The sequence below is a fragment of the Polypterus senegalus genome, chromosome 6 (genome assembly GCF_016835505.1).
Source record: "Polypterus senegalus isolate Bchr_013 chromosome 6, ASM1683550v1, whole genome shotgun sequence".
Classification (NCBI taxonomy): Eukaryota; Metazoa; Chordata; class Cladistia; order Polypteriformes; family Polypteridae; genus Polypterus; species Polypterus senegalus.
Genome location: NC_053159.1, coordinates 184680522 through 184699265, shown reverse-complemented (window position 1 = coordinate 184699265; position 18744 = coordinate 184680522). Strand labels below are relative to the sequence as shown.

The window sequence follows — 18744 nt, the reverse complement described above, 5'->3', positions numbered from 1 at the left end:
TCTTCCTGTGATGCATGTTAAGCTTAGTGGACTGTAGTTGCTTGGATCTGCTCAGTCTCCCTTTTTATAATAATAGAATAATATTTATCATTTTCCAGTCCTTGGGAATTTCCCCAGTGTGCAGTGACTTCCTAAAAATATGTGTCAAGGGTTTATGTCTGTACTCGCTAACCTCCTTAAGAACTCTGTGGTAAATATCTGGTCCTGGTGATTTGTTTGATTTCAGCCATTTTAATCTGAGCAGCTCTTCTCCCTCTACAATTTGTAAATCTCTCAGTACCTTCTTAGTAGTCCCTTTTACCAATGGGAGATTATCGACTTCCTAACATGTGACGACCTCATAAAAATACGAGTTTAAAGCATCCACTATTTTACTTTCAGTTGTGTGAGGCTTCTTGAGTGTCCAGTAGCTTGAACTCCGGTCTTCCCATGAAACTTGAAAAACAAGCGCTCATACCAGTAAGTATCCATTGTAATAAGAATAAATCATGTAGAAAACTGCAAAAAGAGTTGGGAAATTCCCTTGTGTATTATCCATTGAAAAAGCAGCAAAACTGGGTCTATATTTGATGAAAAAACCAAAACATTTGACAGAATACAGAGGTGGAAGGATCATTTTATATACAAAATGGCTGCAGGAAATGAGCTGTGAGGAAATAATGATGAAACTGGACATGATGACATCCTGATGAGCCGGAAGTGACGTCATCACAGATGGACCGGAACGTGGCGTTATTCTGAGAAGCTGAAAGTGACGTCATTATAGATAGAGTTGTCTGAAGGGAGCCATTTTCAGAGACCGGAAGGGCTGTCGGTGAGGATGTGTATTTACTGTTTGAGAGAGGCATCAGTACCTCAAATTAACCCGTTAACTTGTATTATATCACTCACCTCAAGGCTTGTCGATTGCCTCCTAAGCACATGTGTGTGACACCATTCATTTTCATACTTTGTGCATAGGGAGACGCTTAAAGACCCAACGAGCAGTGGAGTATATTGTGCCAGGGGGAAAAGGCGGGGTACTTTCCACAGAAAGACCGGAGCACCACTCCCTAACAACGTGCAACCACTTCCGCATTCCTTCCTTCCCTCTGGTCCCCTTCCACTGACTTCATGACTCCCATCCAGCACCACAGTTCCTTCCCAGCATTCCATCTACCTGTTTCCGGTCCCACTCCATAAAGTGTCCCTTTACGCATTTCATTTTGTCTGTTGTTGTGCTTATGAGAAGCGAGTATACGGGGCCGGAAAAAACCCATACTTTTATACTTGTTTGTGTTTCTTTTACAACGTGTGTTTTGACAGTCTTGAGGTTTTTATACGTGCAAAATTTATTTCTCCACTTATTTTTCACTCATAAATAGATAGATATGAAAGGCACTATATGATAGATAGATAGATAGATAGATAGATAGATAGATAGATAGATAGATAGATAGATAGATGTGAAGGCACTATATGATAGATAGATAGATAGATAGATAGATAGATAGATAGATAGATAGATAGATAGATAGATATAAATGGCACTATATGATAGATAGATAGATAGATAGATAGATAGATAGATAGATAGATAGATAGATAGATAGATATGAAAGGCACTATATGATAGATAGATAGATAGATAGATAGATAGATAGATAGATAGATAGATAGATAGATAGAGTGATCATTGGCCAGCTTGTATTCCCAGCCAATACCCCTAAGCCGCCAGATGGAGCCCTCCCTGCAGTATGGAGGTGACCCGAAGACCAGCAGGGAGTTATGGACTATCTAGTTTTTATACAAGACCCTGCTGGATACCACAGGGGCCGCAAGAGGGAGCTGCAGGGAGGACCGAAGACTTATGTGTGCCCTATAATCCGGAAGTTCGTCAAAGGAAGAGCGACAGGCTTCCGGTGTGAAGAAAAGAACTTTTACCTGACCCGGAAGTGATACAGGATCATATGGACTGGGATTGGGAACACTTCCGGGTCAGGGAATATAAAAGGACTGTGAGAGCTCCCAGGCGGCGAGCTGAGCTGGGTGGAAGGGTGGCAATGCGTCTAGGAGTGGAGGATTGATTTATTGATTGTGATTATTGTTGATTTATGAGTATAGTGGAGGAGAGGGTGCTTTGTGCACTGTGGCAACTTAATAAAGTCATTGTTTGGACTTTTACCTGGTTTCTGGAGTCGTGGACAGGGGTTCAAGATAGCGATAGCGCCCCCTATCTGTCACAATAGATAGATACTTTATTTGTCCCCGAAGGTAAATCAAAACTTTACATCTCAGGCTCATGATAAACATAGATATTATATCAAACCACAAGCCCCCAAACATACACAAGAGTGTCTGTCTTGGATAAGAAGAGAGACACTGACTTTCATTCAAGGGTATATGCATACATTTTTTCTACATGGTCTCCCCATTTCAGGGCAATGTGACAGCCTGCAATGTGCACTTCAATCACATCTGAATTGCGTGATTTGTAATTTTGAACTGTGGGGCAGAGGGGGAAATCAGTTAAAACGTGTCTTTGTCGCAAACATTATGGAGGGTACTTTAAATACTGTATAATGCAAAATTGGCTGACTCACTCATTCACTCACTACTTCCCATTTAATTAAAAATTGACAATTTGTCAGACTCTTCTTCCTCAGGAAGATGAGACATGCTGGATTCTCCTATCGGCTGCTCACAAACTTCTACAGATCCGCTAGAGAAAGCATTCTCTGCCACAGTATGACAATGTGGTACAGCAGCTGCACAGCACAGGACAGGAAGGACTTGGCACGGGTGGTGAGAACAGCACAGGGGATCGTGGGACGTCCTCTCCTAGACCTGGACTCTGTATATGCTGGAAGGGTGCAGAAGAGGGCCAAATGTATAGCTGTGGATCTCACCCATCTGAGAAATGGACTCTTTGTACCACATCCTTCGGGAAAGCAGTACAGAAACATAAAAACATGTACCAGCAGACTGTAAGACAGCCTTTTCCCCAGAGCTGTGAAGTCCATCTGGCCCTGCGGATACACACACATACATCTACATCTACCCCTAACCTGCCCCCTGTAGACATGCACACACACTTTCCCTTGTAATCAAACACACACACACTCGTATTCCTCCCCTGCAGACCCACACACACAGATCACTGGTCTCTGCAGGTGTACTACCTGAGGAAAAGTCTGGACTTGATGTCTTATTGCTGCTGTCTTTTATATATTATATGATGTTTATTTTATTATTTATAGTGTATTGTGTATTTGTAAGTATTCTGCCTTGAAGCAGAGTCCTACCAACAAAACATTCGTTATGTGAATGCATAATGACAATAAAGAATTCTAATATGTATAGCAAAAAAAAACAAAAACAGTAAGCGCCCGCTAACATTTCAATATATCAGTATTTACGGGAAATTTTGTCCGACTCTTGTCGACTCTAATCTTGTTGACTAGATTACTGTAACGCACTCCTCTCAGGACTACCCAAAAAAGACATAAATCAACTGCAATGAGTGCAGAATGCAGCTGTTAGAATCCTAACTAGGAAAAGAAAATCAGAGCACATTTCTCCAGTTTTGATGTCACTACACTGGTTACCTGTGTCATTCAGGATTGACTTTAAAATACTGCTTATGGTTTATAAAGCCTTAAATAATCTGCTCCCTCTTATATATCGGAATGCCTGACACGTTATATTCCAAATCGTAACCTCAGATCTTCAAATGAGTGTCTCCTTAGAATTCCAAAAGCTAAACTTAAAAGAAGTGGTGAGGCGGGCGGCCTTCTGCTGTTATGCACCTAAAACCTGGAATAGCCTGCCAATAGGAATTCGCCAGGCAAATACAGTAGAGCAGTTTAAAACACTGCTGAAAACACATTACTTTAACATGGCCTTTCTATAACTTCAATTTAACTTAATCCTGATACTCTGGATGTTCAATTCATCATAACTATTCATAGTGGCTCTAAAATCCGTACTGACCCCAACTCTCTCTTCTGTTTCTTTTTCCGGTTTCTATGTGGTGGCGGCCTGCGCCACCACCACCTACTCAAAGCATCATGATGCACCAAAATTGATGGACTGAAAGCCAGAAGTCTACGTGACCATCATCATCAGGTCCTTCCATGAAAACCCTAAATACAAAGAGGACTGTTTGACTTATGTTAGGTAGATTGCCCAGAGGGGACTGGGCGGTCTCGTGGTCTGGAACCCACTACAGATTTTATTTTTTTCTCCAGCCTTTGGAGTTTTTTTTTTTGTTTTTTCTGTCCACCCTGGCCATCGGACCTTACTTATTCTATGTTAATTAATGTTGACTTATGTTTATTTTTTATTGTGTCTTCTATTTTTCTATTCATTTTGTAAAGCACTTTGAGCTACATTTTTTTGTATGAATATGTGCTATATAAATAAATGTTGATTGATTGATTGAGCATGGGGGGTTCATGAGGTCGCTGCAAAGGGGTGTGTGGCGCTCCCGATATCTATGCCAAAGGACGAAGGTCTAAGTTTTTTGAGTCCCGGTGCTTTCTGTCTTGCTATGTGGTTTTCAAGACATGGAGGCTATCCAGTGACCTGAGATGAAGACTGGACTCCTTCAGTACTGTGTCTCTCCGGAGAATCCTTGGGTACCATTGGTTTGACTTTTTGTCGCTCATGGAGTCCTGAATGAGGCACATTACCTGCATTGTGAGGGCGCATCAGTTATGGCACTACGGCCATGTGGTGCGATTTCCCGAGGGTGATCTGGCTCGCAGGACCCTCATTGTTAAGGACCCGAGTGGCAGGACCAGGCCAAGGGGTTGGTTGCCCACGTAACACCTGGCTGCACCAGATAGAAGGTCATTTCTGGAGGGCGGGAATGGGCCATGTTTTTTGCCTGGGGGGTTGCCAACCAGGATTCCCTTCACTTCACTTCACTTTAACATAATCCTGATACTCTGTATGTTCAATTCTTCATAATAACTATTCATGGTGGCTCTAAAATCCGTACTGACCCCTACTCTCTCTTCTGTTTCTTTTTCCGGTTTCTTTGTGGTGGCGGCCTGCGCCACCACCACCTACTCAAAGCATCATGATGCACCAACGTTGATGGACTGAAAGCCAGAAGTCTACGTGACCATCATCATCAGGTCCTTCCATGAAAATATGATGATTTATGTTAGGTAGAATGCCCAGAGGGGACTGGGCGGTCTCTTGGTCTGGAACCCCTACAGATTTTATTTTTTTCTCCAGCTTTTGGAGTTTTTTTTGTTTTTTCTGTCCACCCTGGCCATCGGACCTTACTCTTATTCTATGTTAATTAATGTTGACTTATGTTTATCTTTTATTGTGTCTTCTATTACTCTATTCATTTTGTAAAGCACTTTGAGCTACATTTTTTTTGTATGAATATGTGCTATATAAATAAATGTTGATTGATTGATTCCAAGTGCTTTTGTCGTGTGGTGGGTGCGGCAACGCACCGTACTAGAACATCCTCCCCAACTTGCCTTTCTTTGTATGGGTGGATTACTTAGGTTGTTACCGACATTTGGTGAAAATTTCATTTCAATAGCCCCATTACAAATATATTTTCTGAGAAACACGTTGATGTGTTCAATACTTATTTTTCCCACCGTATGTGCTATAGAAATAAATGTTGTTGTTTGTAATAAATTAAAGTAAAACCTGATTCACTGTTAGAACTTTTATTATCTGGTTAAGGTTTCTGAGATAAAGCCATATTAAGAAAATCCCAATAATAATAATAATACAGTACTGTATCATTCCCCCATTCGCGCCTTTGCTGTAACTTTTAATTTCACTTTCCATCGTTTTCAATTTTGCAAGTTTATTCAGGGTTTATTTCAGTACTTTAACTTTTAGTTACCCTACTTTTCTTGAGGTAGTCTTCTGTTTCCATAGACTAGTCCTGTGTCTATATTACTGAATACTTTAAAACTTTGTAGCAGAACCAGATTACAGATCAACACGTTACATTCAAATCTGACTGAAGATAGACTTTTACAAGATCTGCTACAGGGTAAAATTATATTTATACCTAAGATTCACATTATTTCCACTAACTCTGTGCTTGAATTCAAAACAATAGTTTCCTCTAAACCTGTCTTTTGCAATGACCATCAACAGAACCCAAGGTCACCCGCTAGGAAAAGCAGGAATTGACCTACGACAGAGATTATGTGGCATGTTCAAGAGTAAGGGGCTCCAGTTAACTAAATATATTAGCCCCTTTTATTATATAAATAAATGTAGTACAGAAAAGTACTCGAAGAAATTCATTACATGAAACTTCTGATACGCCCGATTAACCGAATCCGCTTCTAACGGAGACCCAGTGTCTTAGGAAACGTCCTGGTTGAAGCCAGCCGAATAACAAAATTAATTTATATACATACAATAGAATTAAATTATACATTGCCAAAAAACTGCACATTATAAATTAAAAGGATGCATTTCCAGTATACAATAAAATAACTTTTTACGAGGATAAACAAACCAGATAGATGGACAGGGCAAATGGTTACAGAGAGCCATTAAACAACTAAATAGTAAACTAACCTCGATTAACTTAATCTCGAATAAATTCACGGTAACCGAAACCCGCCCTTTAGAAAGGGGAACAAATACAATATTCGAAATACAGTATCACTTGAAAAGTAACGCAGTGAGAAGGCACCGGTCACTCCACTTTGCTGTGTATAGTCTGGTGTCTTCTCTAACCGGTCACCGAGCACACGTAGGCGAAATTATCACCATTCCGTACCCTATGACGTAATTTAAAAAACGACGCTAAAGCCAGCCCTCATCGTGAGGTGGGGCAAATAGTGAGTTTTTACCTTATATGGATGTGCTAACGTCACGTCTAGAAGAGCCCTGTTAGGCGGCCCCAGTGACTTCTTCTCTGTTGATTGGTTTCTTTTGCGGTGACGCATTTTATCGGCGCCCTGGAGCTGTGTGACCTTCTTCAAGCGCTTATTCACAAATTCACTTTGCCGGTTGTGGACGGGTGTTGTAAGGTGCATCTACATTGCGGCGTCCTTTCTTTAATTTTCTAGTGAATTGTATTAGGTAAGTATAATCTTAATGTTTAAATGGTTGGGTTTGGTATTATTAATTTAAGTCTTCTTACTATATTTAGCGTTTGTCGGTTGATAACACGCCTTAAGAGCAAGTCTTAAATCGTCCTTGTGCGGCGTTTGATCTGAAGGCCCTAGGGCTGACGTGATCGACTCGCTCAGTTAAAGTGCTGTGGTTTTACAGTATAAAGATTTTAATTTTATTAAAACATATTTACATTTTATTAGAAAAAATACATCATTTAAATAATGTTTAGACATATTTTTGTGCACGAGTTTCTTTTAATTAGCGGTGTATTTAAGTGAGAATTGGCATACCATTATTTTAATATGCGAACCAGTTGAATGACTGGTGACCGCCAAAGCAGTAGGCACCTCTTTTGTGTAATAAATTTGAGCAAAAGCCACGACCGTTTTTTTGTCATTTTATGTGCTGTTAACTACCGAGAAGACTGAAATCTGGAATTAGTCGGGTTTTTTTAAATTTTTATTCTATTTTTAGTTTACTATTTGCACATCATGTTGTTACACTGTGGACCCTGGGCTTCGCAATTTCGTCTATCTGTATACTTGTATATGGTTGAGATGACAATAAAGTTCACTTTGACTTTGACTTGTGGATTTAAAGGGCACATCGTGTCGAGTAATTCTCGTTAAACTTACCGGGGTGAATAATCCTCAGGATTCGTGGGTTGGATTTATGAGATTAAAGTGTTAATATGGAGCAGAAATGAAAAATCTCATAACCCTGTAAATGATTTTTTTTTTGATATATATATTTTCCAATGCACCTTTTCCACAACTGATGTGTTTTTTTGCATACAACGTGACGTGTTTTACAGACCGGCATTTCATCTGCCGTTCATCGGACAGTTTCAGAGAGGCATTTCATTTCGTAACACGTGTAGATTTGGTGTCCTTCCAGAAACTCCTGCTTTTCACCTTTCGACCTCCAAGCTACTGTTGGCTTTAACGTGGCAATTCAAGTCATGCCCTTTGTCATTTTAATTAGGTGCTTTGCTTTGGTATGTGATAAACGCAGAATGGGCCTGGTTAACTAGACTGGGGATTTGTAAAAAAAAAAAATTTTTTTTGCTCTCTAAATGACCTTGAGGTGGATGGTACATTAATTGTCCCAAGAGGATATTTGGCTTTTACAAAAGCTCAAGAAAATATTAGAAACTGCAACCACCCCCCTCCAAATACAACGAATTTCAATAAAATAAGAAAACGTCAGGCTTGGTTAATGAATGATGAGAGCTGCCCAAGTTAGGCCTATTGCCATATATATATATATATATATATATGTACACTACCAGTCAAAGGTCTGGATACACCCAGAAGTATTCATGGTTTTGATAGAAATTGATATATTTTTCTCTTGATAACCATTACATTGATGTAAAAAAAATATAGCCAAGACATTACTAGTGTATACAATGGCTATTACTGCTTGAAATGTCTGATTTTACATTTTATTAGTTGCTTATCTGCAAAGCCACATTTGCAGAAGCCATTCCTTCAGTGTCTTAATGGTCAATTCAATTGGCGTATCCTTAGACATGTTTACCTGTTAATTGGTTATTAAAGAAACCTTTGCGATTGCATTCTCACCGCTGAAGCCTGTCATTCTGTTTACTTGGGTTGCAAGGTGCAAAGTTCAGCTGTGGGTTCAGAAATCGCCAAAATGAAACAGCTTTCTGGGCGGCACGGTGGCGCAGTGGTAGCGCTGCTGCCTTGCAGTTAGGAGACCTGGGTTCGCTTCCCGGGTCCTCCCTGCGTGGAGTTTGCATGTTCTCCCTTTTTTCGTGGGTTTCCTCCGGGCGCTCCGGTTTCCTCCCACAATCCAAAGACATGCAGGTTAGGTGGATTGGCGATTCTAAATTGTGACCAAATGTGTGTGCTTGGTGTGTGGGTGTGTTTGTGTGTGTCCTGCGGTGGGTTGGCACCCTGCCCAGGATTGGTTCCTGCCTTGTGCCCTGTGTTGGCTGGGATTGGCTCCAGCAGACCCCCGTGACCCTGTATTCGGATTCAGCGGGTTAGGAGATGGATGGATGGAAACAGCTTTCTCAAGAACTATGTCAGTGTATTGTGTTTTTGCAGAGTGTAAGTTATTAGATGCAAGAGATTTCTTACAAAGGTGCCTATGGATCTAACGGGGATAGAAAGATGTGGGACAGGCCCAGGTGGACAACTGCAAGAGAGGGGAAAGGACATCTGAGTGTGTAGTGTGAGAAACAAACACCTTAAAGGTCCTCAGTTGGCTTCTTCGCTAAATACACACTATCTGCAACAGAGAAAAGGTGACTCTAGGATGCTGACTGTAATGCACTTTTTCAGTCATCTGCTAGTCCATGTCTGCATTCTTTTGCCTATTTTAACGTTTTTAATTTGCTAGTTAAGTATGTGGCTTTTTCTTTTAAACTCTGCTTCTAAGGACAGTCAGTCAGTCAGTCATTGTCCAACCCCCTATATCCTAACACAGGGTCACGGGGGTCAGCCAACACAGAGTGCAAGGCAGGAACAAATCCGGGCAGGGTGCCAGCCCACCACAGGACACCCACACCAGGGACAATTTAGGATCACCAGTGCACCTAACCTGCATGTCTTTGGACTGTGGGAGGAAACCCACGCAGACACGGGGAGAACATGCAAACCCGCTTCCCGGGTCTTCTAACTGCGAGGCAGCAGCGCTACCAAGTGCGGCTTCTAAGGGCAGCATCCCAGAATTGTCTTTTCTCTGTTACAGATAACACTGGCATTTGGTGTATATTTTAGTGAAGACGTCAACTGAGGACCTGTAAGGTGTTTTTTTCTCACACTACACACTCTGATGTCCTTCTCCTCTTTTGCAGTTCTGTATCTCGGCCTTGCCCTTCTTTGTCTATCCCGATTAGACCCCCTTTTCTGTCTTTTTCTCAAGATAGTAATAGACACACTTGTATCAGATCTTCAGTTTCCTGGTAATCGGTTGCATGGAATAGCTTTTATTCTGCAAAAGAAAGTAAACAACAGAATAACGTGCTTCTCAAGAAAGTTGTTTCATTTAGGCCATTTTTGATGCCAGAAATTGATCTTTAGGAATGCCACTACCTTGCAACTCAAGTGCATGGAAAAACAGGTTTCAGCAGTGCTAATGCAGTTAAAGTTAGTATTTACATATGACTAATTTAGGATAAGCTAAGTTGGCCAGCAGGACATTGAAGAAACATCTGATGAACATGGGGCTTTGCAGTCATATGCAAATAATAAATGAATAATAAGTTCTTTCATTCAGTATTAGCCATTGTAGACACTGCTGTAGTAGTTTCTTAGCTGGTTTTAAAACACAATCTAATGGTATCTCGATTTAAAAAAAATAAATATGTATCAATTTTTATCAACAACATGAATTTTGCTTTGTTAAGTTTGACTTGATTGTATGGAATCAATAAAAATGGGGGAGCAACATTTCTGGGTGAGTCCAGACTTTTGACTTGTTGTGTTCAAAGTAGCCCCGGTGGCATGTTTTGACACACTTTCTGCAAAATAATTTGTTGTTTAAATGTCCTCAATGCTGGTGGGTCATAGAGAGGATGTGCAGCATTATACTGTATATCAGCTTTTGTCTTCATCCTCTCCTCCACTACTACCTCCAGTGTGTGTCCTGTAGCTGTGCCTGCTCTTTTATTCCGCTTATTGTTCCAGTCGGACTCCATCGAAGTGATGGTACCAGCCCAGCACACCACTTTGTTGTAGAACATGTAAAGGTTGTCACTAACCCCACTAAAGGAGCACCGTTTACTAAGAAAGAAGAGTCTGCTTCGGGGTTCTACCTAGTTCAAAGATGCTGCATGAAGATAACATCACTCATTTTGGATCAATAAAATTCAAACAGTAATGTGAAATGGTGTATACTACCCACTGTGTTTTGTTTTTTTTTCCCCCCCATGTTATTATTTTAGACCAGGTTCAACAAACTGGTTATTTGTACAGTCCTGTGCCGAGGTCTTAGCCCTCCAAAGAAAATTACTTTGTACCTGCAGAGATGTCTGTCATCATGATAACATCTTCTTCTATGATACGCCACTGTGGCTGTTCATTTGTCTGTCCTGGATTTTAAATCGCCTGTAGCTCGCAAACCGTGCTCGCCTATTGACTTGAAATTTGGTACACATATACTATGTGATGTCTACTATCCGATTTCAGGGTGATGATTTTTATTGCTCTTTTTATTTTAATGTAGAATCAACTCTCGGCGGCCATATGGCACATGCGTAAGGGCGCCGTTCTCATTCCCTACCACCGCTAATCATTCTTGAGGCAGATTGAAGACTTAAGTGCCAGCATAAGTGAAAGAAAACGTACTGAGTGATTGCAACACAAAAACTATTAATCAGTTTTAACGCAAAAAGATGCAGATGAAAGAAGAGAAGCAGACAGGCCCAGGGCTGTGGAGTCGAGGAGTCGGAGACAATTTTGGGTACCTGGAGTCGGAGTCGGCAAAAAGTTAACCGACTCCGACTCCTACTAAATTTAAATGGGAATTAAAAAAGTAAGTTGAAATGTCCCAATTCACAAACAGTCATAATGAACTACTTCTCTGCTGTAATAAAGCCCAATGCATGCAGTGCATAATGTTACCACAAAATGAACATGTCAAGTAACCATGAAGCATGCTTTTCATTGACTGTATGCGTCACTATATGGGATGTAATGCACAGGCAAGGTGCGGCACCGCTTTCCATTGTGTCGTGTTCCACTGTTACAGGGAACTGTGAACCTAGCCTAAAGCCCCCCATACATTTACAGATGCACTGTCGATTTTTCGGCCGTTCAACGAGTCATCACGTGTCAAACACCTGAAAAATCGTCTGGTGTGTTCTCAGCTCCGTTGGCTCCCCTTCGCTATGCGCTAGTGAAGGAGCCGAGAACACAGATCTCCCTACCTGTCTCCAGCAGAGGCTCGTTCTGCTGATCAGCTGGCCGGTGAGTGACACAATGCACTAAACTTCCGGCTGGCTGACAGAGGAGACAGCCACTGTAGCAGACAGAGGCATCACATTACTTTGGATGGGGCGGTGGTGAGATTTTCGGCAAGCTGGATCTGCCCGTCCATGTGGACACCCGCAATCTGCGGCCTCCAAATTGTGTTTGTCTTTAATCTGGCATTATAGTAGAGCGCTGGCTTCCTAGCCAGTAGTTCTGTGGTGAAATGACATGTATGTTGCCTTCCTTTCCTTCAATGGATGTCGAAAATACATTAGCATAGTATATACATACAGAGGAGTCGGAGTCGGAAGATTTAGAAACTGAGGAGTCGGAGTCGGAGCATTTATCTACCGACTCCACAGCCCTGGACAGGCCGCTAGGGTGGAGAAAAGAAAAGCTGCTCAGGAAGCAACAAGCGCATCAACCTCTCTGAGCAAACGAATGCTAAACAGAGACGGAGAAAGAGTCTGAAAACTATGAATGCTTAAGTCAAGTGTATTCACTACGCGTTATCGTGCAGTACGCCGTTACTGGTTGTGTAATAATGCAATAAACGCACACACAGTCATTGATACAGTAAAAAGCCATAAGATCCTTTTGATGTTTTTCGGAGATCCCCAGAGCAACACAGGTTCGGTTTCCAGCCCAGCTTTAGGGTCATCTGAATTCTTTAATGGAAGAGTCAAGAGAACCACTTGGCCCAAGCTGTTGGGAGTGCTTTCACATCTGACAGCCCATTTGAATCAGCCACGTTAAAATTTGTAACAATTCTTTTTCATTGCCCAAGCAGACATTGTGAGACTGATGGGTCTTCTCTAGATAGTTTCAGATAAGTAAGAATAACGTTTTAAGTTCCTCAAGACAGTTGGTACTGTGTTTGGTAACCATGAAACTGATCGGCATCGTATTCAAATGTCACATTTTCAGCTGCCCTTAATATGATTTTAGTTCAAAGTTAAAATGTAATGAGTCACGGGCTTGTCAATGCTGCAAGGTTGGTCCCGGAAAGATGTTGTACCTGCAGATTTTTCTTCCAACCCAGTTCTTTCATGAGATCTCAAATTATTGCTGTTGAAGCGCTTCTTATTCGGGCAACATTTTAATGCTTCATTTTAGTTGTCTTTCGTGTTAATGAAGCTGTTTGATACTAAAATTACTAATTAAGAGTGGAGAATCATTAAGTGTTTTAATGGCTTCTTGTTAGCAATAAGCTGCAAATAACAAAGGAACTGGTAGATCTGTTTACACCTGCATATATTAATTTGGCTTAGTAAAATATTTAAAAGTACAGTAATCCCTCCTCGATCGCGGGGACCCCCCGCGATAGGTGAAAATCCGCAAAGTAGAAACCCTATGTTTGTATGGTTATTTTTATATATTTTAAGCCCTTATAAACTCTCCCACACTGTTAACATTATTAGAACCCTCTAGACATGAAATAACACCCATTAGTCAAACGTTTAAACTGTGCTCCATGACAAGACAGAGATGACAGTTCTTTATCACAATTAAAAGAATGCAAACATATCTTCTCTTCAAAGAATGCGTGTCAGGGCAGAGAATGTCAGAGAGAGAGAGAGAAAAGCAAACAATCAAAAAATCAATACGTGCTTTTGGGCTTTTAAATATGCAGAAGCACTGCCCGATAAAGCGACATTTTGCAGAGGAGCGTCCGTATCCGCTAGGCAAACAGCCTCTGTGTAAACAGCCACCTCTGCTCACACCCCCTCCGTCAGGCAGAGAGAGTAAGAGAGACGGAGAAAAGCAAACAATCAAGCACCGCGCGGGAAACGTATCGTATATCATTGAGGAGTTTTATTTAATATGTAATACATGCTCTGATTGGATAGCTTCTAAGCAATCCGCCAATAGCGTCCCTTGTATGAAATCAACTGGGCAAGCAAACTGAGGAAACATGTACCATAAATTAAAAGACCCATTGTCCGCAGAAATCCGCGGACCAGCGAAAAATCTGTGATATATATATTTATATATACAGTACTTACATTTAAAATCCGCGAACCAGCGAAAAATCCGTGATATATATTTATATATACAGTACTTACATTTAAAATCCGCGAAAGTCGAATCACGATATAGCGAGGGATTACTGTAATTTGAATCTAAAAAAAAGAAAAGTGAAGGACTAATCTGCTTCAGGCTACAAATCATTTGGATAATATCCTTGGAAAGGGGTGGGGAAAAAAATCTGTGATAAAAACACCATGAAAACTGTAATGAGCCATAGAATTAAGTAAAATTACTGGTAAAAATTTGTTTCTAATTAAGCAGTCATTTTGAAGCAATAACTTGCAAGACACCAATGACCCTTTAGACTCCTGCTACAAAGTATTGGAAAGTATACACAGGCAGTAAATAAAATATAAAGGTTGTGCCGTTTTTTAATTGTCCATAGACTTCACATCTTGAAAATACTGCTGTCAAGTGTGTTCATTTCAAGTAAGCAAAGTACTACGGCCACATTACCCCTCAAGGTCTCTTGAATACATCGGCTTCCTGTGTAACGTCAAGACATCTTAAACTCTGCTCAGCCCTTTGCATCAGCACTCCACAGTACTTGTTGGTGTTGTTTACGCCATATAAACCTCTCTGCTCCACTGCCCTGTTTTTATGTCTTTTTTTTTTTCTTTTTTTCTTCATGTTTAATTCTTTGATTTTTGTTTTATGTTGTTCATGTGCGTCATTTTTTTGTTCATGTTTATAAGCTGCATGTGTTATGTTCAATGTGTTTTGTGAGTAGTTTTCCACAAGAGACCGGGCCTTCTACCACTCACTGCCAGGAACTGCCATCAGCTCTGTAAACCCAGAGGGTCTCCCACAGTCCCTGGTGGTTCATTTAACATTTGCTTGAGGGGTTGGTGAGTGTTGACTAGTTTAGTTCTCTGCTTCCTCTGATTCATTGGATTTTTGACTAATTGGGACTCCAAGTCCATGATATCCAATGACCCCCTACAACAAATGCTTATTTGGCAAAAGACAAAATTGGAGAACCTTTTTATTGCTTTGACAGTCGTGTGTTCTCTGTGGAAGTTTTAACCGTACAGTACGATTATTCGGGTGACTATTTTTTTTTTTTCTTTTCTTATTATCTCTAGCCATGATGTGTGTGTGTTGCTACTGTAACTTTAGAACATGACATTTTATGAGAGCAAACCATTCAGACTATCAAGCTTATTTAGCAAGCTTGGTGTTTTTAATTGTGTTGAATTTGTTAAGCACTTTGTAAGGCTGTTGGCAGTTAAATTTTTTTATGTGTAAAATTTAGTATTTGTAAAGACTTTGGACAGTATCTTAATGTTATAATTTCAATTCACTAAATAATTGCATATTCCTGTTGGCTTAATAGGACAAACAATGGGTGACGTGGATAAAGGAAAGAAAGTCTTCGTCCAGAAGTGTGCCCAGTGCCATACTGTTGAGAAAAATGGAAAGCACAAGGTTGGTCCAAACCTGCATGGCCTGTTTGGGAGGAAGACGGGCCAGGCCGAGGGCTTCTCTTACACCGATGCAAACAAAACTAAAGGTAAGTGAGATGGTCGCAGAGAGCGAGAGGGGGGAAGAGTTGCATATAATAGTTAAAAATTGAGCAGTTTTGAAAATGTGTTGATTTATCCCTCATTTTTTGCTTCTAGGAATTGTCTGGGGTGAAGATACTCTCATGGAATACCTGGAGAATCCCAAAAAATATATTCCAGGAACAAAAATGATTTTTGCTGGCATCAAGAAGAAGACCGAACGCGCCGATTTAATTGCATATTTGAAAAAGGCAACATCTGAATAGAATATCGTCACGTGTAGTTTGGCGTCTATGCTGCTTTAATGTGGTATCTGTTTCTTAGTCTTGTGGTGAATTGGATTTTTAAATTATACTGGCCTTGTCTGTCCTGGTTCTAAATGCAATATTTTTGGCATGTTCATGTGCCATGTATGCAGTCAGAGCCTTAAATAAATAATGATTTTTATCTGCTAACTCCTGGTTCTCTTCATGTTTTTAATTAATAACAGTGGCTCCCTTCTGGCTCTTTCAGAAATGTGACAGTATGCCACAAAGGGCTTTCATGTTTGTCACTCATATTTTGAAGTTTTACAGGTGAAATGTTAAACTCCAGACCGGGCGTCATTGTTCCAAATTACTAAAACCACTGGATACCTTTTATGTCTTTTTTTACATTTGGTGCTCTAGGTGTATGTGGTATGCCTTTGGTTTATGTAATCTGGATTTTTATTTGCTTTGATTTATTTAACGTGTAATTAATTCAGCAGAACTTACTGTGTTCTTCAGCAGTGACTTGCACGTCTGCAGTTGCAACTTCATATTCTGCTATAAAAGACACACGTCTGCATTGACTGGGTCTATAGAAATTATGAAACTGGAAAGGTATGCCATTTTTTTTTGTTTTCATGTATACTGAAACGTAGGGTTATATGAACGCATTTTAATATACATTGTAATTTATTAAAATTGAATTTGTTTATTTAGGGAACTAACTGATTTAACTTGTTCTTTGCACTGGTGACCTGATTAGGGATATGTGAAAATACTCTCCTTTTGTTTCTGAAGGGCTTACGGTATGTTGTAGTGCACAGCGCTGAAGAGAACTCAAATGTGCAATGGTGTAGATTTAAAAGTAAAATCACAAAGTGTGTGATCTCCTGTTGGCTTCTTTTTCCCACTCTGGTAGCCACATGTTCAAGGTAGAATACATCATGTGTAACTGAACACTATTATAATAAATAACATTTCAATAAATCAGAGGCTGGCTTGATTTGAACTGCTGTCACTGGTAGCACTTTTTGGAGAAGAAGGTGGGCTGGCGGATTAGGGGACTCTGCGTCCATCCATTTTCTAAAATTGCATTTACTGCTCGGTTTTGGGACACTGGAGCTGGTAATGGACACAGTGCAGAAACTCTCCCTGACTGAAGTGCCTGTACGGTGCAGGGTGCACTTCATCACATGTCCATATTCTGGAAAGGTTGGTAGCCTTTTGCAGGAGACACTTGCAAAGTGAACACAGAAGACCCCACAATCTGACAATGAAGCGCGGCTTCCAGCGTTCTGTTGTGGCAATATTTCTCATTGCACTACCGTTCCACACTCTTAATTGGCATATCGTGGGTGCATCAAGGTGAATGGGAGAACCAAAGCTTAGATTTTTAAAAGCTGAGGTTTTTTTTTTCCCCTTTGAGAAAAAGGATGGCATGGTACTTTTACTGTACCACAGGCCATCTTTATGTCTAGTCTAGAAGCTTGTTGCATTTATTTAACACTAGCCATCCCCTGCGGCTTCACACGCGTATTAGTGAAACAGGACAGTGAGGAGGGCCCAGCCCAGCTCTCTACTCCGGACGTCACTCTTCCATCCTCCCCTCAGGCCTCGGCCTCGGATTAATGCGAATATATTGCTCCTGCAAGCGAACTCTGATTCTTAGTGAGATGAGAGAAGTCGTAAAATCAACCAGAATGTTCAAGGAAATTTATATATATAAAAAGATCTAAATCAGTTAAGTAGTTCTCTCGTGCGCTAACTAAGCAGAGTTAAGGCTACCCGCGAGGCAGACGCATGAGTGAGGAGGGCCCCACAGCCCGAGGACTCTCTCGGATTTGCGCTAATAAATCAGTACTGCAAGCGAGCTCTGCTCATACTTAGCGTGATGAGAAAGTTGCAAAATCAACAGAATGTTCAAGCAAATTCTAAAAAGAAATTCGATATCTAAATCCATTAAGTAGGTCTCTCGCGAAAGTGGACAGGCATACAAACGGGTCTAAAAAGCTATAAGAAACTTTGCGCTTGGACCATGAAATTTTTAAAACCGTTTCTTCTCAAGCACCTATGGGCCAAGGATAAACCTACATTCCAGATTTGAAATCCTCATGGTTTGGGAGATTTCGTGATGATCAAGCATATACAGTGCATCCGGATAGTATTCAGAGCGCTTCACTTTTTCCACATTTTGTTATGTTACAGCCTTATTCCAAAATGGATTAAATTCATTTTTTTCCTCAGAATTCTACACACAACACCGCAGAATGACAGCGTGAAAAAAGTTTACTTGAGATTTTTGCAAATTTATTAAAAATAAAAAAACTGAGAAATCACATGTACATAAGTATTCACAGCCTTTGCCATGAAGCTCCAAATTGAGCTCAGGTGCATCCTGTTTCCCCTGATCATCCTGGAGATGTTTAATTGGAGTCCACCTGTGGTCAATTCAGTTGATGTGACATGATTTTGAAAGGCACACACCTGTCTATAGAAGGTCCCACAGTTGACAGTTCATGTCAGAACACAAACCAAGCATGAAGTCAAAGGAATTGTCTGTAGACCTCCGAGACAGGATTGTCTCGAGGCACAAATCTGGGAAGGTTACAGAAACATTTCTACTGCTTTGACGGTCCCAATGAGCACAGTGGCCTCCATCATCCGTAAGTGGAAGAAGTTCAAAACCACCAGGACTCTTCCTAGAGCTGGCCGGCCATCTAAACTGAGCGATCGGGGGAGAAGGGCCTTAGTCAGGGAGGTGACCAAGAACCCGATGGTCACTCTGTCAGAGCTCCAGAGGTCCTCTGTGGAGAGAGGAGAACCTTCCAGAAGGACAACCATCTCTGCAGTAATCCACCAATCAGGCCTGTATGGTAGAGTGGCCAGACGGAAGTCACTCCTTAGTAAAAGGCACAT

General features: G+C 40.8%; 1 protein-coding gene across 1 annotated transcript; it reads left to right on the top strand.

The window, feature by feature from the left end:
* Positions 1-6943: 6943 nt before the first annotated feature.
* LOC120531888 (cytochrome c) lies at positions 6944-16815 on the top strand. Its single transcript, XM_039757715.1, has 3 exons — positions 6944-7065; positions 15412-15588; positions 15698-16815. The coding sequence occupies exons 2-3, from the start codon at positions 15420-15422 to the stop codon at positions 15844-15846; spliced, it is 318 nt and encodes a 105-aa protein (XP_039613649.1). The 5' UTR covers positions 6944-7065; positions 15412-15419; the 3' UTR covers positions 15847-16815.
* The last annotated feature ends 1929 nt before the right edge of the window (positions 16816-18744 follow it).

Excerpts from the sequence above, each read along its gene's own strand:
- LOC120531888 (XM_039757715.1), top strand. The coding sequence starts at position 15,420 with ATGGGTGACGTGGATAAAGGAAAGAAAGTCTTCGTCCAGAAGTGTGCC. Across the intron at positions 15,589-15,697 it reads CGATGCAAACAAAACTAAAG|GAATTGTCTGGGGTGAAGAT; the intron begins GTAAGTGAGATG and ends TTTTGCTTCTAG.